The sequence below is a fragment of the Paroedura picta genome, chromosome 3, assembly GCF_049243985.1.
Source record: "Paroedura picta isolate Pp20150507F chromosome 3, Ppicta_v3.0, whole genome shotgun sequence".
Lineage (NCBI taxonomy): Eukaryota > Metazoa > Chordata > Lepidosauria > Squamata > Gekkonidae > Paroedura > Paroedura picta.
In genome coordinates this window covers 170,946,389-170,963,387 of record NC_135371.1, presented here as the reverse complement: position 1 = coordinate 170,963,387, position 16,999 = coordinate 170,946,389, and the positions used below count along the sequence as shown (strand labels likewise).

Genomic DNA, 16,999 nt, shown 5'->3' with positions numbered 1-16,999 from the left:
AGGAGCGTTTTTAAGTGTTACACTGGCTGAGGCCAAAGCGATGAATAAAGTTGAGCCTCGCTCCATTCTCCTTTCAAGTTCCTTCCCCTCCTCTGTTTCCCCGAGACAGTGATAGATGCTCCCTGCCTTGGCCACTGGGCGGGTAAACTATAATGGCTGGGAGGCGGGGTGGTTGATGTGACAGAATGCTGGTGCTATTTTTATTTTTATCATTATGAATAATTTTAATTTAATTCATAAGCGACTCGTTCTTATGTATTTCAATCCATGCTGTGAAACACCCCGAGCCCTTATGAGAGGAGGACAGCATAGAAATCCAATAATAAATAAATAAATAAACCCAGTAAGAAATAAATAATTATTTTTAAAAGATGTTCTTAGCCGCAGTTGTATGCTGTTAGCGGCCCCCAAGCCTGCTTGTATGGAAGGGCGGGCTATACATTAAATAATAATAATTCATTTTATTATTTATTTATCGAGAGGCTTATATACTGCCCCTCTCGGAATGCCGTCTCGGGGCAATTTGCATGAATTAAAACACAATGAAAGCAATAAGGTCAGTTGCAATACAAAATAAGCTAAAATTATAAAATTTACAAAACTGCAGTGATTCACTTCTGCACCAGCCTTTACCGATAGGGCTATAACCACACGGGCCCACCAGATACTGAACTGGGAGGCACGGGAGGGGAACAAATGGGCAGTGCGGACGGGCAGGTGGGAAGCCCAAGATTCCGTCGGATTTTTGCCCTTAACCGGCCAGCCTCAACCGCACGCCTGGTGGAAGAGCTCCATCTTGCAGGCCCTGCAGAATTCATCATTATCATAATCGGGACCAAGTTGCAGGCTCTCTCCATCCCCCAGCCCTCCTCGCCATGACTCCCTCTTCCTGCAAAGTCCCTCCACCCCAGTGTCTGCGGCTCCTCCCGATCTCGTCCCACAGGATGAGGGGCTACCTGCAAGAAACCTGGCCAGGTGGGGATGCTGGTCCTCAACCTACCACTCTCCATCCCTCACTCGAGTGAGACTCACCCCTGGCTTGAAGGAGGGCAAGCCCAGCCCCACGCCGATGGTCGCCTTGTTGGGGTTCACCACGGAGTTGTAGTGGATGTTGCGGTGGTAGCTGACCCGGATGGGCTCGTCCTCGTTCTGATGGATGCCGTGGAAAGTGTTGATGGGCTCTGGGGAGGACAGAAAGGCAGGATTATCGCCTCCCTTCCCGGCTCAAAGCCCACGGGACGGGCGCTGGAACCCAGACCACCGTGTCCTTACCTGTGCCGTACTGGTAAACCTCCACAGGTCGGTTGTACATCTCCGCCATCGCCTGCATCTCGATGTGGTTGCCGTGACAGTTGTTTTTCCGCTTCCGGTTGATGTAAGTGGTGAAGTCTTCCGTCACGTAATTGGAGAAGTAATCGGCGTTCTTCATCTGTGATACGGAAAGGCCTCAAAGGTCAGGGGGATGACAATAGGAACTGAAACTCTTATCAGTCACTGAGGTGCTACTGGACTCCATGAGAACTTCTGAACAGCCCTGCTGGGCCAGACCGATAGTCCATCGCCCTGTCTCAAACAGTAGCCAGCCAGGGCCAGCAACAGGGCAGAGGGCTTCTTAAGAACATCAGACGAGCCCTGCTGGGTCAGACCAGGGGTCCATCTAGTCCAGCATCCTGCCTCCCACAGTGGCCAAACAGGTCCTCTGGAAGGCCAACAACAGCAGGACAGAGAGGCTGAGGCCTTCCCCTGATGTTGCCTCCTAGCTTTGGGATTCAGAGGACCAGTGCCTCTGAATGTGGAGGTTCCCTTTAGTCTCCATGGCTAATTGCCCTTGATAAAGCCATCCCCCCTGAATCTATCTCATTCCCTCCTAAAACTGGTTATTCCCATGGCCATCACTACATCCTCTGGATTTGAATTCCATATGGAAACCAGGTCTTAACTAACACAGAATCTAACAGGACGGAGAGAGATCTCAGTTGGGACAGGCAGCAAGAGAGGGAAGAGAACTGAGGAGATTTCTAAGAAAGGGATGCAGTTCTCCCAGCTTCTTCCCCTTCAAGAAGTAGGTATGGAGGAGGGGGGGGGGGGGAAGAAGAGGAGAGCATATTCATCCCAGAATGTCCCTAGAGTGGGTAGGACACAGAAGGAGATTTCTTTGCCCTGCTGTTAACAGAAAAAATGCAAAATGTGGGAAATGAAGAAAGAATGCAGAACTTTTATGGGTGGGGGGTGTTAACGCTATTTCTCTTGTTCTGGAATTTGATGCCCATTTCCACTGTGCTGGTGGAACAGGTTGTGGGGACACACTGAAATTATACCGAGCTGCCTTTTTGGTCCACCTCGCCAAGCCATTGTCTGTTCCAACGGGCAGGGACTCTCTACAGCCTCAGGTTATGGAGTCTCACAAATCCTTTAAAATGCTGATGCCAGGAGCTGAACTGGGGAACTCCTGCCCCTGAATGTCTGGCTCAGCCACCAAGCTACTACCCTTCCCCACCCAGTATCTGTTACTGCCCCTCCCCCACAACAATGGGCAAGAAGGTCCCTCGATCAGCTTGCCAGCAGTCTCCGTCATCACACTCTCCACGCCGGCTGGCGGGACCCCCGGCTCACCAAGGCAGGCCCCGGTCCAAGAAATCTTGGTTCTTTACTAGCCGCTGATGACATTACCAGGACGTGGAGCCCCTGGCCCTGGAACCCCGGGAGTAAGAGCTGGACTGGCCAGAGGCAAAGGCAACGGGGGGAAGGGGGGGATTCTGCCCGCTTTGCGTAGCCTCCCCTCACTCACCAGGTAGTCCATGCAGTGCTTCCTGACCACTTCGTGCATGTCTTGGTCACCGTAGACCTGGTCGGCTGCAGGGAAGAAGAAATGGTAGATCGTCAAGGCAATTCAAGGACGGTTTGGAGAAGGGGAAAAGCAGTAGTGAAGGAAGGAGGAGTTGGTTTTCATACCCTGCTTTTCTCTTCCCTTATGAGTCTCAAAGCAGCTTACAACTGCCTCTCCCTTCCTCTCCCCACAACTTCCCCCTTGTGAGGCAGGTGAGTCTGTGAGCTCTGCGACAGGTCCAAGGTCAACCAAGCTGGCTTCACACGGAGGGGTGGGGAATCGAAACCTGGCTCACCAGATTAGAGGAAGAGTTGGGTTTTATTCCTACTTTTCTCTTCCTTAAGGGGTCTCCAAACAGCTTACAATGGACTCTCCCCCCTTCCTCTCCCCACAGCTGGTCCCTCTTGAGGCAAGTGGAGCTGAAAGAATTCTAAGAACTGGGACTGGCCCAAGGTCACCCAGCCGGCTTCAGGTGGAGGAGGAGCCTCATGTGAAGGAGGAGCGGGGAATCAAACCCGGGACTGACCCAGCTTCGTGTGGAGGAGGAGACGGCTCTCTGGATTAAAATCAGCTGCTTTGTTTTCAAAGAAAGGGTGGAATCTAAATCTCTAAATAAAGAAAGAAGCCACGAGACCATGCTGGATCCAAATGAACCCCCGAGAAACCCCTGTGGATCTTTACGAGAAGTTTGCTGATCTCAGGATGTAAGCAGGAGCCGAGTCTGGCCCCAATCCCAAAGGAGCACCTTACACTGTAAGCGGCTTACATTTACCTTCCCTTTCCTCTCCCCACAACAGACACCCTGTGAGGTGGGTGAGGCTGAGAGAGCCCTGATATCACTGCTCGGTCAGAACAGTTTTATCAGTGCTGTGGCGAGCCCAAGGTCACCCAGCTGGCTGCATGTGGAGGAGCGGGGAATCAAACCCAGCTCGCCAGATTACAAGTCTGCACCCCTAGCCACTGCACCAAGTTGGCTCTTAGGCAAGGAGTTTCGTGTTTTTGCTTGCTCGTTTCTGGCCGAAAACCATCTGTGTGCTCATTCCGACCTCAGAGAGCTGCTTTACAGTTTTGACAAGTTACTTGGCCTCCGGAGGAATCTGAGTCACTGTTCTTGTCTTTTTCTTTTCCTTTTTTGCAGGTCCTCCGGCTTTGCATCGGAGGTGCCTCCTCTCTGCTCGTGAGAGAGGCCTTGGTCCACGAAAGCCTTTGCTGAGTAATCTGTTCCTTCCGCGGGCTGAGCCTTGCAGGCCCCGGTTTCAGTCCGCGCGAGAAGGGCCAGGCGGGGAGATGCCAACGAAACTCACCCGGGCAGCCTAGAAACTGGCAGATGTGCCGAACGGAGGCCGGCTCACCTGGCAGGCTTCTCTGCTTTCAGGGCAGTGGCTGTTTTACAGGAAAAACCCTCTGCTAGCCGGCTCTGAAAGGGTCACAGAACTCGTGGGGTTTGAGCTGAACGCTGCTGGAAGGGGTCTGGAGAGGCCCACCAGCTGATGGCCGACGCAGGCGTCAAAAATAAATGAGACGGACGTGCCGGCGCCCTGCGCAGCCGGTTACCGAGATCCTATTTCCAACTCTGCTGCCACTACGTACTTCGGCAACTCTGTTGTTAGGGGGAAGCCCGGATGTCGGAACGGGGGCTAGCTGCGGGGATTCCCAAATGTTCCCGTATCTCCCTGATATATCAATCTATAATGCTCGTGAGGCACAGCCAATCAAAAACACATCATTATCTTATCTAAGACCCCAGAACAGGGGTAGTCAAACTGCGGCCCTCCAGATGTCCATGGACTGCAATTCCCATGAGCCCCTGCCAGCACATGCTGGCAGGGGCTCATGGGAATTGTAGTCCATGGACATTTGGAGGGCCGCAGTTTGACTACCCCTGCCCCAGAGCATTCAGAGCAGGGGTGGCCAAAACAGTGGCTCTCCAGATGTCTCTGGACTACAATTCCCATGATCCCCTGCCAGCCGCCGTTTGGCCACCCCTGCCCTGGAGGTGGACTTTCAAGCAGGGGTAGCCAAACGGTGGCTCTCCAGATGTCCGTGGACTACAATTCCCATGAGCCCCTGCCAGTGCTGGGAACTGCCTCATAAGAGCCACTGAAGTTGCTAACAAACTAAAAACGTATCAATGAAAAAGTACAATTCAAGCCGTTGCAACCGACACATGAGCATAAAACCCCATCTCTGCACATGCCATTAAAACCAGAGCTAAAGAAAACGTGAAAAGATATAAAAGCAACCATTAAAACCCAGAGAAGCAAAAGGCAAGGATGTGCTGCTCAGAAACCATTCTTCCCAGACCATCGCTTTGTGCTGTTTTAATTACTTTAATTACTTTTGCACAGTTTGTCTTTTGATTACGTTGCCCTTTGTAAACGGCCTCACGCGGTGTGTCTGGAGAGGCGGGACATTTTCTAAAGAAATCTATTCTCCCTTCTGTCCATGTGACCTTCTGTGATGTTTGAGGTCATTTATTTATTTATAGTTACATTTATATACCGCCGCTCCCAACAAGCTGGCTCCCAGCGGTTCACAATAAAATATTCCATAAAAACACAATCATAAATCATCGTAAAATACCCAAAACAATCAACCAACAACAACAACAAAAACAAAACAAAACAAATCAAAACACCCATATCCTCAAAACTCACAAACTCTATGGGGTAACTCTATGTCCCGAAAGAAAGTAAATGGGAGGAAGTGCAAGGTGAAATAGCAGGTGCAATAGCGCTTATACAGGTGCAAGACGCTGGACAAAACCGGGGTGATGGTCCGGGCAGAAGTGCCCTTCTCCCCTCCCCTCTGGCCTGCTGATAAAGGAGAACTGCAAAGCGGAAGTCTGAGGGGGAAGAGCCCGGAGTCAAGCCCAAAGGCTGGGGGGAAAGGGATTCCAGCGAAAAAGCTCTGGTTATTTTTAACCGGGGCGGTGCAGGCGAACCCCCCAGAGTCCACCCTGCTTAGCTTTCCCACAGCTGATGAGGTCAGGCCATCGGGGTCAGGGCAGAGACAAAGAGAGGCGGTTGGCCCTTGCCTGCCTCTGCCAAGTGACTCTGGACATTTCGGTGGCCTCCCATCCAACTACTAACCAGGCCCAACCCTGCTTAGCTTCTGAGACTGGGCTAGCCTGGGCCGTTCGGGTCGGGGCATAGACAGGTTCCGGTGGGTCACCTTGCTGGTCTGAAGCAGCAGGACGAGGTTCGAGTCCGGCGTCACCTTGAAGACCAACAGAGTCTTATCCACAATATATACGCTTTTGGTTTCAACCTTCCTGCCCTTCCTGGTGCTCACAATCTGCTGCCTCGTGAGGCAGTAGCAGTGGCTCGCCTTCCCTACGACTGGCCATACCACCAAGAGCTGGGCCCCGCCTCCTTGACTCCAGGACAGCAGTGATTCCCAACATGGGGACCCCACGGCATCCCCAACACCTTTCTTGCTAGCTGCCCACCGAGTGATTCTAGAAAGCAGGCGGGGCCTGGGGGAGCTTTCCTCCAGCAAGGCTTCTGATTGGCTGTGCAATAAATGACTGAAAGGTGGGGATCCGCGTGGTGTGCCTGGAGGAGAACAGCGGCCATTGAGCAGATGGCTCCGCCTCCTGCAGCCATTTTGGGGCTGTGCCTGCCCCACCGCCGCAGGCTCTAAAACGGGTAGGCAAACTGTGGCCCTCCAGATGACCATGGACTACAATTTTCATGAGCCAGGGGCTCATGGGAATTGTAGTCCATGGACATCTGGAGGGCCACAGTTTGCCTACCTCTGCTCTAAAAGGTCAGGGGCGTCCCGAGGAGAGGATGAGCAGGGCAGATGAAAAGGAACCAGCCTGGGCCGGTGGGACGAGGCGACGCAGAGCGAGGGCGTGGGGGTGCCAGAGGAATGCCCTCCCGCAAACGCCAACTGACCAAAAAGCCCTCCGGTAAATTAACGGGAGCTTCGTGTCCGAAAGGCGGAGGCAGGGGGAAGACCAAGGGAGGCATTCGCTACCGAACCCCTTCCTCGTCGTGGGCTGTGGCTTCAAGGGGGTAATCTCGGCAGCTCCTCCCCCTGCCCCAGGGCTCGGCCTCCCCGCCCTGGTCCTCTCCCCGCTTTCTGCAGAGGCCGAAAAGCAAGCAGGGCAGAGGGCCACGGCAGAGGGCTGTTTGGCGGGCTGCGCAAGGCACCACGGGAGCAGGTGACTCATCTCTAACCCACATGTAAACAAGGATGTGGTTTTCGGTGTGGGGAAGTGGAGCCTGCCATTCCGGCAAGTCACATGGGATGCGGGCTTTTCTATGAAATTTACATTGCGGTTACCACGCCGGGCCCACTTGGTGTTGCTGAGCTCTGCTAGCGTACGCTCTCTCTCTCTCTCTCTCTATTTCGTACGACACGGAGGTGCTTGAGCGTAAACAGAAAATACAACTGCCGCCCCCACCCCTCCCATGAGACAGCCAAATCTGGAATCTGGGCTGAACCAGGGTCAGTGTACCACGGTCTTCAGAAGGCCTCCTGCAGTGCAGAAAGGGCCACCGTTAAGGAGGCAGATCCTTTGACCTGGGGCCCAATCAGAAGTCCCAGGTCTGGCCAGAACCCCTTGATTCCGGTCCAATCACCTGCCTGTATTACGTCAGAGATGTCCTCAGCAGTCAACTGTCATCTTGACCCTCTTTGATTCCCCCTAGAGTTTTAAGGGTGGGGGGGAAGGTTCGGGAAGTTTTACTGCCACATTGCTCTGTTTTTATTGTTAATTTTGCTGTCCGTTTTAATGGGGTTTTAATGGGGTTTTGTTGGGGTTTTACTGGACATTTGTAACCCGCCATGAGCTGATTGCGGGACTGGCGGCAATAAATTGAATATAATAATACAACGTGCAGAGGAGAGGAGGACATGAAGTAATGGGTTTAAACTACAAGTACAACGATATAGGCTAGATATCAGGAAAAAATGTTCACAGTCAGAGTAGTTCAGCAGTGGAATAGGCTGCCTAAGGAGGTGGTGAGCTCCCCCTCACTGGCAGTCTTCAAGCAAAGGTTGGATACACACTTTTCTTGGATGCTTTAGGATGCTTAGGGCTGATCCTGCGTTGAGCAGGGGGTTGGACTAGATGGCCTGTGTGGCCCCTTCCAACTCAATGATTCTATGATTCTATGACGTGTGGCCATTTTATTCGACCTGCTTAATCCTTTTGGAAAGCATTAAATATTAACGTCAAGTCCTTCGGGGGGCCTCTAAAAAACTGTTAGTGGCTGAAATGCTAAAGCAGAGGGACGCGGACGGCCGTACAGCCTACGCAGCTGGAACATGCAAACGGGCCACGGCCCTCTCGTCTTAGGCCTACCCAAGGGCTCTGAGCGGCCTCTGCTGCCGCCTTCCTCGCCCCGTCTTGCCTATCTTCCCATCTCAAGAACGGTTGCAATTCACAGAACTGACGCAAGCCGGCCTCCCACGTAAAGAAAGGATTCTGGCGGGACCGTTGCTGCTGATTAGCGGCCCGCGTGGAGCTTCTCGGCGACAATCTTTAACCCTTTCTGCCCGACGGTGCAGCGCGATACATACTTCTGCAAATATATCGAGTGTGCACCACGAATTACACTTTGCTAATCTTAAAAGCGCCACTGGACTCAAAACTTTGTTCTATGGCTTCGGACCAGCCGGGCAGGCCCGATCCCCTTCGATCTCGGAAGCTAAGCACGGTCAACCAAAGACCAAAGCGGCTACCCACCTGAATCTATTTTTTTTTTATGGTATAAAAAGTTGTCTTCTTTCTTCGGCCAAATAAGTGTCCATATCTGTTCAACTTATTCTTTCTGGGAAGGCCTTGGAGGAGGAGCTGGTCTCATGGCTTAAGTGCCACTCAGTGCTTAACACCCACTCCAGGCGGCTGTACCTCCCCTGCGTGCCCCCTCCTCCAACCGGCTTGCCTGTCTGTCCAGTGGCCAGCCAATCATCTTCCATCCCCCACCCCTGACCGCCCCCTCCTCCTTCCACTTCCCTCCGAGGCTCGGAGGCTGCAGATCTCTGCTGCGTGAGAGCTGCCGGACAGTGAATTCCCTAACAGCTGCCTGCAGCCTTTCCAGGACCTGGGGGGGGGGAAGAGGGGGATGTCCACAGAGTTCTTCCACTCCACCCCCCTAATCTAGCGCCCATTGTATTCCCGAATGCAACGGGCTTGGCCCCAAGTAAGGTCAATAAAACACGACTTGGTACTTCAGTCCCTCTGGGCATGCAACATGCTGTTTAACATCCCAGCGGCCCTTCATTTGCCAACGAAATCACTTGCCCGAGGATTGCACCCACCAGCCGTCATTGGCTTGGCTACTGTGATGTCACAGCCTGGGAGAACTAAGCCACGCAGTCAGAAGAACTATATGTTCTACCTTCTGAGATCTATCGGAAATCTTGCTTAATGAACTGGGGAAAGAGAACTATTTCGCCAGGGAATTCTTAATACTAATTCAGGGTAGCTGAGAGGTCTCCAAGGGTGCTGCTTCCGTCAAGGCGTATTACAGGGCCAGATTAAGGCCACTGGATGGCCTAAACACAGCCCAACCATGGTGACCCTTGGCCCTTTTTGAGTCTTAATAAGGGCTGAAGGAGAAATTTAGACACTCAACAGGCCAAAAAAAACTTTTTTCTCGACACCCAGCATGGTGTAATGCTCTGAGAGCCAGCATAGTGTCATGTTTAAGAGGACCAGCCTCCGATCTAGAGAACAGGGTTTGATTCCCCGCTCGTCCTCCACGTGCAGCCAGCTGGGTGACCAGTCCCAGTTCTCTCAGAGCTCCCTCAGCCTCACCTACCTCACAGTGGGGAGAGGAAGGGCAGGCGATTGTAAGTTGCTCGGAGACTCTTCTGGGTAGTAAAAAGCGGGATACAAAAACCAGCTCTTCTTCTTCAGGCAGAGTGAAGCCACTGGGTTTGCTGTGATGGGCTCTGCTCTGTTATGCTGTTGTTATGCTGCAGTGGCAGTAAAAAGTGGGGTACAAACCCCGACTCCTCCTGTCTTTAAACAATGCAGTCAAACATGGCAGATAGTTGAGCAGGGCAGTGAAAGATTTAGGGGCACGACAGTTTGAGGGGGAACCTCTGGGGTATCTCTTCCCTTGGTGAATGAAGCACATAGTTGTTATGTTGAATGGTTAATCCAGGAGTGGAGCATTATTACCATTTTTGATGTTTTTATGTGGGGTTTTTAAGGATGTGACCTAACACGAGATGGCTTATTGTGGGTGGTGGGATATAAATTAAAGCAGTGGGGGTCGGTACCCCTATGGGGGTCGAATGACCCTTCCACAGGCTTCGCAGCAGGGCAAGCAGGTTGGTTGCGGGAGCGCCATCCGCACAACAGCCTTGCGGGGTAGATCGAGAGAGCGTTCGTCTGTCTGGAGCAGTGGAAAACAGCGAGAAACCCCGGAAAAAAACCAATTTATATACAATCTTGAACAATGGAGCTTCACGCCATTGGTCAGTTTTGGTTTAATTTCTGTGAAGGAACACTAGCAGAATTTTATGTTTGGGGGTCACCACCACATGAGGAACAGTATTAAAGGGTTGCGGCATTAGGAAGGTTGAGACCACTGAATTACTGGTAAATAAATACAAATAATAATTACCTAATAGAAATATTTTTGGAGGAGCTGAAACAGCTGGAAGTTTCTCAGTATCAGAGGAGGAAAAGCTGGAGCCGATACCAATCATGCTTCAGCCTCTCCCACAGGTACTTAATTACTATTTGCACTGGGTTTTAATTGGGGCAAATTGCTTTGGGAACCAAGCCCTGGCTGGACAACAAAGCAAAAAGGAGAAACCACGAGAACCGATGAATTGACTGCAAGATATTATTGGGGGTGGGGGAGAAACCTTTCAGATTTTCCAGCAGGACAAATGTCAGCTCCAAAACAAAACGGGCCAGGAGAATAGAAGTTAGTCTTCAAGTGCAGAGATGTTCATAGGCTGCATCTCTTAAGACAATCCCAAGGAGTTACGCGGTATTAAAGACATGTGGCAGAGCATGACACATAACAGAAGAGGGGACCTGGGTAGGGCAGTGGGCGGCGGTCGAGAGACAAAATAACCCCACAACCAAAACAGAGTCCAGTAGCACCTTTAAGACCAACAAAGATTTATTTGAGGCGTGAGTTTTCGAGTGCAAGCACTTGAAATAAATCTTTGCTGGTCTTAAAGGTGCTACTGGACTCTATTTGGATTGTGCTACTACAGACCAACATGGCTACCCACTGAAAATAATCCCAGTCGACCTGTGAATGGAATTGTGACAAGGGGAAGCAAATTTCTAACAGTAAAGCTGGAGCAAAAGCGCAGGCTTTCTGTGGTTGGTGGGTGGCGGGCAAACCTAAGGCCCAGGATTGCAGAAAGAGGGTGCCATCGGTCCCTTTCTGAAAAGCCCCTCCAAACGGAGAAACCTCATGCAGCTGGGAACCTGCTGTCCCGAATCCCCAGTCCCAAGTCCTGTGCATCTATCTCAGCTGCAGAAGCATAATTTCTCAAGCTGTCATGTACTACGGTCTTCCTCCTCACTCCAAGTGCCGGGAAGCGGCACGGAGAAGGAGGAGCATGAGGGCAGGGAGGATTGGTTCTCAGCGGGAGTGTGCCGTCACCCTATTGGGGGCATGGCCCCAATGAGGGCCAGTCAGAAGTTCGGCACGTCATCAGAAGGACTTAATGCTTTTTACGAGGTATGATTATGTGCTGTTTTTAAAATTGTTGTGAAACGCTCTGAGCCAACAAGGACAGGGCTGTAGACAAAAACAATACTTAGTTTTATATTATGTATGATATGATGATGCAGATTTTAAGCCTGAGCTGAACGGGACCCTGGCCAGGCAAAAGGCTTCCTTCTGCAAGCCCCATTTCTATTAACATCCTTCTTAGCTATAGACCTTCACTTCCAGGCAACCAGCTATAGACCTTCACTTCCAGGCAACCAGAGGTCTCTAGGAGGGGAGGGGACACAGTAAAGAACTAGGCTGAATGAATGGGGTGAGCAAATGAGGGCGGATGAGGACAGCCGTAGCCACAGCAGCTTTGCAAAAATGCTGCACCTGTTTCTGCTAAAGAGGTTAGAAATCAGATCGTGAACCACGTCTCCGGACTCTTTCTCCCTCGGCCGAGCTATCATGCTGCTTCTGCAGCTCTCCTCTGCATCCTCATAGCCAGGGGTAGTCAACCTGTGGTCCTCCAGATGCCCATGGACTACAATTCCCATGAGCCCCTGACAGCCCCTGCTGGGGTTTCTCAGTTCAGTTCTGCCTCTTGTCCCACCATGCCCATCTCGCTCTTTTCTGCTGCTCCAGACAGACGAACGTTCTCTCTCGATCTACCCCGCAAGGCTGTTGTGTGGATGGCAAACCCCCCACCCCAGCCAAGCTGCTTGCCCTGCTGCGACTCCTGTGAAAGGCTCATACGACCCCCAAAGGGATCCCGACCCCCATGTTGAGAACCACTGAACTAGGGGAAAGGGGAAAGTGCTGCTAGGCTGCAGCTGACTTAGGGGGACCTTGTAGGAATTTCAAGGTGCTCAGAGGTGGTCTGCCATTGCTTGCCTCTGCATGGCAACTCCGCTTAGCTTCTGAGATTTGATGAGATGGAGGTTGCCTGGATCACACAGGTCCAGGCAGAGGCAAACAGAGGCGGTCTGCAAAGCTATCCTGGCCTTCCCTAGTGGTCTCCCAACCAACTAAGAACCAAGACCAACCTCTGCTAAGCTTCTGAGATCTGATGAGATCCAACTAGTCTGGGCCAAATAGGTCAAGGCAGAGACAAACAGAGGTGGTGTCCTATCCAGGTACTAATCAGGGCAGACCCTGCTTAGCTATGCAGGTGTTTTCAGGGCTCCAAAAAGCCAGAAGGCTGCCCAATGCTTAAAGAACAATCAGGCAACCTGGTAGGGCCAAGGTTCTCAAGCAGAATGGTTAGCAAGCAACTCACAATAGGACCATCGTCCGTGAGTAATCTTCTGATATCTATACTCGCTTTGTTTAAAACGCTTTCCTGTTTTTCATAAAATGCCACCGATTTTTTTCTTTTTTCTCTCTGTAAAATCAAGAAATCGTACTTTCCACTGGCTTTCTCCCGCCCCTTTGTTTTCAGTGGCTTCAGCTGCGTGTTCTTCCGGTGTGTTCTTTGAAGTTTCAATTCCTGCCAGGGCAAAAAGACTCCCTTGCCCCAGAAGGCAATACATGAAACGGCCTGACCACTGGGCCCTTGACTAGGTCAAGACACAAGCTTGGGACCAGCCTTCAAAACGGAGGAGATAAATGCCTGTAGAAGAGGCCCACATTGTAATGTATATAACCAATAAAGAGGAGATGGTGCTTCTTGAGGGTAAACTTGGTGCTGAAGAAGAAGAAGAAAAAGAAGGAGAAGGAGGAGGAGGAGGAGAAGAAGGAGAAGAGTGGGTTCTTATATGCTGCTTTTCCCTACCCGAAGGAGGCTCAAAGCAGCTTACAGTCGCCTTCCCATTCCTCTCCCCATAACAGACAGCCTGTGGGGTGGGTGAGGCTGAGAGAGCCCTGATATTCCTCCTTTTTCAGAACAGCTTTATCAGTGCCGTGGCGAGTCCAAGGTCACCCAGCTGGTTGCATGTGGGGGAGTGCAGAATCGAACCTGGCATGCCAGATTAGAAGTCCACACTCCTAATCACGACACCAAACTGGCTTTAGTATTCTCAACAGAAATCTTGCCAGAACTCAGTCTGGCACAAAGAATTCAAAGTCCACGGAAGAGCGGCGCTTGTATTTCTGGGTACCTAGATGGCCCCCTGGCTGCTTCTTTTGTAGACCCAGGGGGATCGCCTTGCTGGTCTGAAGCAGCAGAACAAAATTTGAGTCTAATGGCACCTTTCAGACTGACAAGAATATCATTCCCGCTTTAGCTGAAGAAGAGTGCTTGCATGCAAAAGCTTGTATGTATCTTGAACAAAACTTTGTTGGTCTGAAAGGTGACACTGGGCTCAAACTTTTTCTTTTGTGTTAACTTATTTTCTCCAATATATTTATGAGCCTCTTCTGGCGCAGAGTGGTAAGGCAGAAGAAATGTTGTCTGAACGCTCTGCCCATGAGGTTGGGAGTTCAATCCCAGCAGCCGACTCAAGGTTGACTCGGCCTTCCATCCTTCCGAGGTCGGCAAAATGAGCACCCAGCTGGCTGGGGGGTAAAACGGTAATGACTGGGGAAGGTACTGGCAAACCACCCCGTATTGAGTCTACCATGAAAACGCTGGAGGGCGTCACCTCAAGGATCAGACATGACTCGGTGCTTGCACAGGGGATACCTTTACCTTTACCTTGTTTTCTCCAAAAGAGACCACCAGGCCTTTGAAGCAGGGCTCCAAACAGAACATTAAAAAGCAACAAGGGATCGTTCTCAAGAGGCCTTCAGGTCTAACCTTTAGAGAATTTAGACCTTTAGAGCAGGGGTAGTCAACCTGTGGTCCTCCAAATGTCCATGGACTACAATTCCCATGAGCCCCTGCCAGTGTTTGCTGGCAGGGGCTCATGGGAATTGTAGTCCATGGACATCTGGAGGACCACAGGTTGACTACCGCTGCTTTAGAGCATTCACTATCATCCCGCCCGCACCCCCCAGCTTATTTCCTCTCCAGATTCTCTCTCACAACTGCCCTTAAGGAAACACCCCCCCCTTCTTCAGAGACGTGCCCCTACTGAAAGACCAAGGAGACACCCACTGAATTCTACTGCTAGTTTTTCGTGATACATTTTTTTTGAACACCCAAGGTCATCAAAACATGAAAGAAAGGGAATGTGAAAACCCAGAAGCCTGCACTGACAACCTGGAGGGGAAATCTGAGCGTATTTTGATAGAAACCGAGAGGGCGAGTCATTGGCAACTCTTTGAGAATGGAATTCCCAGGCGTCTCTGGGCTCAGATCCAGAATACCACGAGTGACTCAGAGGAGGGAGGGGGCCATCCAGGTGGCCGAGTGGGCAGCTCTGCCCCAGTTTGAGACTGCCCTGATGTCACCCGCGTGGTTTAATTGGTGTGGGCAGCGCGATGCCACAGCAGGCCAAGTTCTGCCTCCCTGAACAATCAGGGGACCACATCAACGACGCTCGGGATACCAGCTTGGCCCTTGCATCTGTCAAACACCTACATTATGCTGCATGCTAATGTGCTCACCCTCCACCTAGATGTGTCCTGGTACCTTCTGTTTCGATGCACCTGAAGAAGATGCATGCCTGCACACAGACCCTGAGGCCTTGAATAAAGCTTGGTTGGTGTTAAAGGTGCCACGGGACTCCGCTCTGCTGCCTCCGACCCACGCGGCTACCCCCCTGGAATCAACCGATACGCCCAACGCACTGTGATGTAATGTGGGTGGGGATTTGGGGGAACTGCAGAGATGTGACCCTCTTGCTGAACCTGTCTCCTTCCCTATTTCTTGCACTGTTTGAATCTTTTTAAAAAATTCTCGAGAAAAGCAGACACCCCCACCCCTACCTCACCCCAATGGGGAATCACAAATCACTTCCGAAATCAGGCTGCAGATGGACCAACCCGAATTAGGGTGCCGGGTGGCTTTTCCCTCACTTCCCTCTGCTGTAATTTCCTCCCTTGCTGCTTACTGATCAATTCACCGGGTGGCCTGGCTGAGCTCTGTTTAGCTGGAAGCCGAATCCCGCCAAGTTCTCCGGAACAGATGCTGACGTAAACTCAAGCTTGCCATTTCGGTCCTTGCCCCCACCCCCATCCCAGAAAGAACCTTTCAGGGTTCTGTTCTCCTCCATGCTAAAGAGGCAACTGATCTATCATGATGGGCTCCCCTTGGGGAGAAGGTAAGTGAAATAAAATCAGAGGAGTTGTTGTTGTTGTTGTTAGGTGCGAAGTCGTGTCCGACCCATCGCAACCCCATGGACAATGATCCTCCAGGCCTTCCTGTCCTCTACCATTCCCCGGAGTCCATTTAAGTTCGCACCGACTGCTTCAGTGACTCCATCCAGCCACCTCATTCTCTGTCGTCCCCTTCTTCTTTTGCCCTCCATCGCTCCCAGCATTAGGCTCTTCTCCAGGGAGTCCTTCCGAGGAGGAATAAGGTGGCCAAAGTATTTGAGCTTCATCTTCAGGATCTGGCCTTCTAAAGAGCAGGCAGGGCTGATTTCCTCTAGGACTGACCAGTTTGTTCGCCTTGCAGTCCAAGGGACTCGCAAGAGTCTTCTCTAGCACCAGAGTTCAAAAGCCTCAATTCTTTGACGCTCGGCCTTCCTTATGGTCCAACTTTCGCAGCCATACATTGCAACTGGGAATACCAAAGCCTTGACTAGACGCACTTTTGTTGGCAGGGTAATGTCCCTGCTTTTTAGGATGCTGTCTAGAGGAGTTGTACCCTGTGACAAACCTTGTCCTTCTGATATTCGAGAAGGAAATGAAACCTGAGGCTCTCAGCACCTGCCACTCTCCAATTCCCTCTTCCAGAGGGGCTCAGACAATATACATGACACAGGTCAGGATCCCTCTGGGCTCATGTCGCACGCATTGTCCATAGAATCATAGAGTTGGAAGGGACCTCCAGGGTCATCTAGTCCAACCCCCTGCACTGTGCAGGACACTCACAACCCTCTCGCCCATCCACTGTCACCTGCCACCCCCTTGAACCTTCACAGAATCAGCCTTTCCGTCAGATGGCTGTCCAGCCTCTGTTTAAAAATCTCCAAAGATGGAGAACTCACAACCTCCTGAGGAAGCCGGCTCCACTGAGGAACCGCTCTGACTGTCAGGAACTTCTTCCGGAGTTTTAGACGGAATTTAGAAATATAGAGTTGGAAGGGACCTCCTGAGTCAGCTAGTCCAACCCTCTGCACTGTGCAGGACACTCACCACCCTATCGCTGACCCTGTAACCTGCCACCTTGAAGTTTCACAGAATCAGCCATCAGATGGCTCTCCAGCCTCTGTTCAAAAATCTCCAAAGATGGAGAACCCACCCCCTCCTGAGGAAGCCTGTTCCACTGAGAAACCGCTCAGACTTTTAGGAACTACTTAGTTGTCAGCTGAGCTTCCCGTTCTATGTCTGCATTAGAAGACTGCTGTGACTCAAAGCCTGGATTGTGAGTACTTGGTGATCTTGCAAGAATCTCAGGAAGAGTCACGATAGCCTGGGGGGGAACAGAACCCAGCTTCCAAAGAACCTCCAGTTGCCGAAGGAGAGGGAACCATGT

General features: G+C 51.5%; 1 protein-coding gene across 4 annotated transcripts in view; it reads right to left on the bottom strand.

Moving 5' to 3' along the window:
* OTUD5 (OTU deubiquitinase 5) overlaps nucleotides 1-16,999 on the bottom strand; it is a 50,816-nt gene that overhangs the window by 7,955 nt on the left and 25,862 nt on the right. For all 4 annotated transcript variants that reach the window (XM_077329493.1, XM_077329494.1, XM_077329495.1 and 1 more), the window contains exons 3-5: nucleotides 2,789-2,853; nucleotides 1,273-1,429; nucleotides 1,033-1,181 (exon numbers count right to left, since the gene is read on the bottom strand). In XM_077329493.1, coding sequence (XP_077185608.1) covers nucleotides 1,033-1,181; nucleotides 1,273-1,429; nucleotides 2,789-2,853 — 371 coding nt within the window. The remainder of the gene's footprint in view (nucleotides 1-1,032; nucleotides 1,182-1,272; nucleotides 1,430-2,788; nucleotides 2,854-16,999) is intronic.